This window comes from Trachemys scripta, chromosome 16 (assembly GCF_013100865.1).
Source record: "Trachemys scripta elegans isolate TJP31775 chromosome 16, CAS_Tse_1.0, whole genome shotgun sequence".
NCBI classification, from domain to species: domain Eukaryota; kingdom Metazoa; phylum Chordata; order Testudines; family Emydidae; genus Trachemys; species Trachemys scripta.
Window position 1 is genome coordinate 11,698,706 of NC_048313.1, and position 6,628 is coordinate 11,705,333.

General features: G+C 38.1%; 1 protein-coding gene across 4 annotated transcripts in view; it reads left to right on the forward strand.

The window, feature by feature from the left end:
- Positions 1-4,993, forward strand: part of LARP4 (La ribonucleoprotein 4) — a 41,104-nt gene extending 36,111 nt beyond the window's left edge. For all 4 annotated transcript variants that reach the window (XM_034792939.1, XM_034792938.1, XM_034792940.1 and 1 more), the window contains exon 16: positions 129-4,993. In XM_034792939.1, the coding sequence (XP_034648830.1) occupies positions 129-464 (336 nt within the window). In that variant the 3' untranslated portion in view covers positions 465-4,993. The remainder of the gene's footprint in view (positions 1-128) is intronic.
- The last annotated feature ends 1,635 nt before the right edge of the window (positions 4,994-6,628 follow it).

Sequence of the window (6,628 nt, forward strand, 5' to 3'; positions counted from 1 at the left end):
AGAGCATGTTCTGGCATTGTGTTCTTTTAACAGTGTGCCTGGGGTATTCTTGAAGAGCCTTTTCCAGGTATAGGTTGTTCTTAGCAGAATGCATAAACTTTACTCTTTCTCTACCCTTGGCACCAAAGGAGCCACGCAAGCTAAGTTACGCTGAAGTCTGCCAGAAACCCCCAAAGGAGCCAACTCCAGTTCCTGTTCAGCCACTTAGGGAGCTTCGTACCAATGTAGCTCCCCCTGCCAAAAATGAAGAAAACAATACTTCTGAGAAGTCTTCAGAGAGGGCCCATGAGAAGCTCGAAGGCCGGGCAAAGGATCTTTCTGGGTTCAGAGGCAACGGGCCTCCCAGGGGAGCTGCTGGAAAAATCAGGGAACAGAGACGCCAGTTTGGACGCAGATCTTCACCTCAGGGAGCACCTCGGCGTATCGGCAAGGAGCAGTATGTGCCACCCCGATCACCAAAGTAAAACTAATCCAACTCTTCTCTATTTAATTTGAGCTGTGGACTAAAGAGCAGCAAAGGAGATGGACTATAAGGAGGAGGTATTCGGGGAGCACGAATACTGAATCGGAGTATATGGTTTAAGTGGGAGAAGGTGGGGAGGGTCCCAAAATTCATCTCTAAAAGTGATTTCACAAATGCTGGAGGATTCCAATCAATATAAATATATAGAGATTATAATTTTTGTATCTTTTTTGTTTTTTAATTTGCAGAGTGTTTCCTGCCTGAAATCAACTTTGAGATTGTGAATTAGTGCTTTGACCAGATGGAAAAATGAAATGACATAATAACATGTCCCTCAGTGTAGAAGGAAGAGGGCAAGAGAATATTATTTTTGGAAAAAAAAAAAAAAAAGGCATTTCTGTAAAATTAGAACTTACTTTTTTAAACCTATTTAACGTTTGGCTTGTAGGATGATATGTATGCCATTAATGGCCTTGCATTGCAAAGCAGATCCACAACTGAGATGCTTGGTCGGAGTGCTTGAGTTGCGTGAGTGCAGCCAGATACTGTTTTGTCATGACTTAGTCACTGATGGTAAAAACTGAATGCACTACTGTAGTAGAACTTGGTGTTTCCAGCTTGAAATTTAAATCTTTTGACCTTCCTAATATTTCATTGAGCAAACGTTTTTTAAACTCTGATTTTACTGGAGATCTGATTGTAGATCAGACCATAAGGACAGTAAGAATAGTCAGTATCCTAGACACAAGAAGGGGGGGTGGGGGCATGTTTGGGATTTTTAATTTTTCCCTTTTTTTCTGCCAATTGAGGGCAGCATTTTAATTTTTTTTTAATTGCTTAAATGCTACTTTCTCTAACCCCTTTATTACAGACTTGTGTGCATTTATCTGGTATGTTTTCCTGAGGCAGGCCCAGTTAATGGAAGACTGCACAGCAGATGGTGGTAGTTTCACATGTGAAGAGCCTGAGCTTTCAGTCCCACTCATGGAATTCTGCTTTGCAGGTGGGAGTCTTGAGGACAGGTTCAAAGCCCTAAATGGGTCTAAAATTGAGGCTTTTTATTTCCTTTGAGACATTCAATGGTTTGGGGGCATGGCCAGGTTTCCATATAGTGACTCAAGTACTAGGGGAAACTCTACAGCAGATAGTAGCTCCTGACTTTTTTCAGTTGCTTGGAACTAACAGTTTAAAGTGGAACAAAGGCCATGAGGTTTTAACTTTGTTTCAAAGAGGTTACTTTGACTAAATTCACAACACTATTGTGTAGTAGGCAGTTAAGTTTACAAGCTAGTAATTACCGTAAAGGACTGAAGGAAACAGGAAAAATACAATGCTTTAATCTGCCAAAATAAACATGCCCACATTATAAATTCTGTATAAAGTGTTAAGAAAAGTAGCTCGCAGCAGTAAGAATTGTACCTGTTTGGTTTTTTTTGTTGTTTTTTTTTTTTAAGTGAATAGGACGGGTACAAATTTAAAGCTGTAAGTTGTGAACACTGGAATAATCAGTTGTGATACATTCATTCTAATGGCATCACTAGCATATATTATTAAAATGTTTACGGTATGTAAGTGGCAGTTAAAATGACATTAACTGTGAAATTTTCATCTTTTGATTTCTTAGCCAGGTAATCCTTGGTGATTTCTTACTCGGTAGGCATTCTCCATCAACTGCTTTGAGAACTCTTGTATCTATTTTTATAAATATATATATATATATAAAGCCAGAGTTGTCATTTCTCTAACTTATTATTCAGTTTGGCAGTTGCTTTTGATTTGATTCATGAGTCACATATTTATGCAGTTAACGGTTCATTTTGTGCATGTTACATATACAAAAACAATCATTACTCACTTTTAAACTGCCTGTAATGGGTTTGGGAGTTTAATTTACCAAAATCATGGATCAAATCTATAGTTTAAAAATGCTTACAAACCTGTTTCAGTTTACTTGGATAATGCTACATTTGATGAAAATGATACAAAGAAGTTTAAATATTTAAACTGTCAAGAGCTCTGTGAAATGCATCAAATTTCAAAGAAGCTGCTTTTTATAAATAATTTTATAAACTTAATTACTGCACTCAGACTGGAAAATAACATGTATTCTGTATAATAGTCACCAGTATTGGGGTAATGTGCACTCTCATTGCAGAGTGAACATGTATTGGAATTCTAATAGCAGCCGTAAGTTGGTTGCAGTTAAGAGGAAAAGCTCTTTGGGAAGAGGCTTTTGCAAATGTACAGTCTCTGGCCTAGCTTGGCTGTACTGGCATGTTAATTTTTACCTATGTGGGCATCTGCTTTTAAATCAGTGCATAGAGCTTGTTGAGCTGAAAGATAGAACTTGAGTATTTCTGACAGTTGTAAAGTGTAGCTTTTTCCTTTATTAGATGTACAAAAAAATCCTTACAGATCAATCTTTTTTTCTTGTAAGGTGATTGGAAAAACTTGACGTGTGGAAGGAATGTTTTATGTCTTAAATGTGCATTTTCCAGCAACAGGTTATGGTCTTGTATAGTGTATGCAAATAAATCTGTAAACTTGTTGGCTTTTTCCAGCATATTCTAACTCTATCAGATTAGGGAGCTCACCATAACTAAACTAATTGATACTGGTGTGCAAGGATTTAACATTAGGATTCCCCTCCTTCCCCCACCGCCATGGACACTTTGTCTTTTTGGGGGGCTTGGGGTGGGAATAATAAAGTAAATATAAAGGCTGTGAAAACAATAGTTTTGTGTGCAAGTTCTCCTGCAGTACTTGTATTGCATGGCAAATACATAACATAGATGAGCTAGCTGCTACTTCTCATTCTCCAGATATAGTCTCAGGCAAATTCTTGTCTCTACCCACCAAGTTTTCCTGTTTGACAGACAATTGGAAACAAGGACAGAATGATCATTTGGGAGCCAGATTCACTGCTGGTGCAACTCCATTGAGGTGTTGAGGTGCATCAACTTATTACCAGAGGTAAAACTGGCTCATGTTCCACAAAAGTTCATTGAGCTATTGAAGATAATGGATTCTCAGTGGCTCTCTCCTTGATAGCTCACCACATCAGGCAAACATGTATTCTTCTACCCTGCTGACTGTATTTAAAAACAACGACAATGAAACACGCACACACAAAGTGCAGATCTCAAATAGCTTTTAGTTTCATAAACTGTCACTTGTTTCCAAAATTAGTCTTTTATTTTATTAGCTACAAAGGTGTATTCCCCTAGTTAAACTTCTTCTACTTTATTTGTGGAAAAGATTGGGAAGGGGAAGGAGGGACTATTTGCATGTGATTGTAAAATTAAAAAGTGCAAAAGTTTGTTTAATTTCTAAAATTAAGTTAGTTTTTTATAGCATCTTACATTCCTGCTATCTTTGTTTAAAAAAAAAAAAAAAAATAACCAAGTTAGCTTGGCACACTATGATGGTGCATTTTTAGCCGTAGGTAAAATAAAGTAACCCATCCTATTAACCAGAAGAGAACAAGGATGATATTGTGGCAGATCAGTAGCAATTAAGTGACTTAATCAATGCTTTACTGTAGTTAAATAGCTATGGCCTTACTACTTTGTCAATATCCACTTAAATATCTTGAAAATGTCCACTGTTTTTACTGTTACCCAAGTGAACGTTCACTTGGGATAAAATCTGTGTACAGGCAATATTTTAAACTTGTAAAATGAACCATTGTATTACAGACAAGATGCAACAGAAATGCACTTAGGAGGAAAACTTGCTTCTGATGAGTTTATTTTGTAAATCCTTGATTGCAACAGATATGCAAATAGACTTTTGGTTTCTAATTTTTGATATTTCCTTCTGAAATAAGATTGCCATTAATCTGAATGATTTATCATGCTCTTCTTGTTTGTATATATATTACATCTAGTCTGAGCTTCCTTTAGGATGGTACATGATTTTGTTTTTGTTTTTTTTAGTTGGCTCTTCTCTTAAGTGTCCCCAGCATAGACACTTCAAGAGGTCAAATGAGTCTGGTTTTAATATACTGTTGGGAGGACTTGAAAGGAGTTAAAGATTATTTCTGAAAAATCCATCTGCAAACTAACCTGTAACAACTTTCAATTTTATATTTAAGAACCAGAGGTTTATTTTTATGGAGCTTCAGTTATGGATACAATATCAAACAAAAAAAAATACAATTTAACATGTAAACAGATTGTGCACAAATGGCTTTTGTTCTAATTTTTATAAAATACAAAATATGCAGATAATATATTGAGTTTAAGTGACTATTGACATCTCGCTCCTCCCAGACAATTCTGACATTCCCTTGGCATGTATGATCTCTCTCCAAAGTGGTAGGGCTTCAGTGAAAGAAGAAAAAAAGCAACTTATCTGGCTTCTATACTCTGTCCATTGTCAAAACTGTCCAAAACAATTTCTGTAAAGTAGGTTCATGCTTTAAATGTTAAAATGATAATACATGTATTTGTATTTCTGTTTTTGACATTGCCAAGGTGCTATGGGAAATTAAAATAAAAGTTAGAAAAATAAAGCTGATTTAAAGAAGCAATCCTTCTGTCTTTGATTTCACAATGAGATGCTGTTCTGATGTTAAATGGCTTCTAATACTACTTTCCATACATGACTTTAAACATTACATAATATCTCCTATCCTTGCCGTCTTGAGATAGTATTGTTTCATGTTACAGGAAAGAAGATGGATTTCTTTTTTAAGATGGAAAGGTTGAAGGAAAATAGTAAAGGCACAATAGTTCAGATTTCTTCTGGAAAGGAAAGTTAGTGAGCACCTGACTTCAGAATGATGTGTCGATTGCAGATGGACCGTTTCTTCCTTTCCCATATTTGAGAGCAAGAGGTCATTAATGGCAGGTAAAAACAAAAGTGCAAGTAATCTCCTATCTCTGTATTTCTAGCATACTGATCAATGTGGTAGCTCTTGCTAGTCCCTTCTTCAGTCTTCATGAGCCTCCCTCAGAGAGAGGAACCCAAGAAAGAAAATCTGTTTCACCTGTTTTGGGAAGGCCTCTCAAATGTGGCATGAGTTGTGTTGTGCTCTAGAACAAGACATGAGTGCAGTAAGGGATTCCACAGCTGTGTGCCCTTCAGTGGAAGCATGTCTTGTTCCAGAGAGCCTCAAGATGGGTTCTGTCAGCTTCATGTGCTCTGAAACCCCATTTCACTGTGTGACAAGGTAACCAATGTGTCAGCCGTAACTCAGTTCAGCCATCTTAATGGCCTGACTTTCAATAGAACTCAGAACCTGTAGCTTCATTGGCCTGTTTACATTGTATGCAGGGCCCTGGATGGAGTGGTAATTGACCTAAGACCCTACAGAATGGGAATTTTAAGTAGAGTGAACTAGAAGAAAGCTGCTTATGACTAAAGCAGGGGTTTCCATGTTGTAATACATGAGCTTGATGTTCCATCAGTTAATTTCACAACCACTTTTTAATGTGGTATGTGAACCAATACAGTTTGGGAGCTGCTGAACTAATCTTACTGTCCATCAGTGCTAGATGTGGAGGACAGTGTCGGCATGCTGCTGCCACAAACCGTAATCTCCTCTTTGAATACATTCTCTGTTGGCTGGCCAGTGCAGGAATAGATGACTATCTATTTCCTATCAATCACAAGAGCCCTAAGCAGCACTATTCTACAGAGGCCCCCTGAGGTTCTATTACTGATGCCACAGAAGGTAGTTGCAGACCAATGTCTAGTGAAAGGATACTTCACTGTAACTAGCACCAGTGGCCCCTGCTTTTAGTACTATCAGCTGCAGTGCCAAAGTCTGAATGGGCTGTGGGAACATCAGAACGGCCATAGTGGGTCAGACCAATGATCCATCTAGCCCAGTATTCCGACTTCTGACGGTGGCCCAGTGCCATATAGTTCAGGGATAGTGAACAGAACAGCAATTTTGAGTGATCCATCCCCTGTTGTTCAGTCCCAGCTTCTGGCAGTTGGGGGCTTATGGACACCTGGAGCATGGGCTTGTGTCCCTGACCGTGTTGGCCAATAAACATTGGTGGATCTATCCTCTCTGAATTTACAGGATTAAAAGAAAATTAGGTTATTCTTTTGGCCTTTACAACATTCCACGATGTCCCGATTTTTATAGGGACAGTCCCGATTTTTTTGGGTCTTTTTCTTATATAGGCTCCTATTACCCCCTCACCCCCA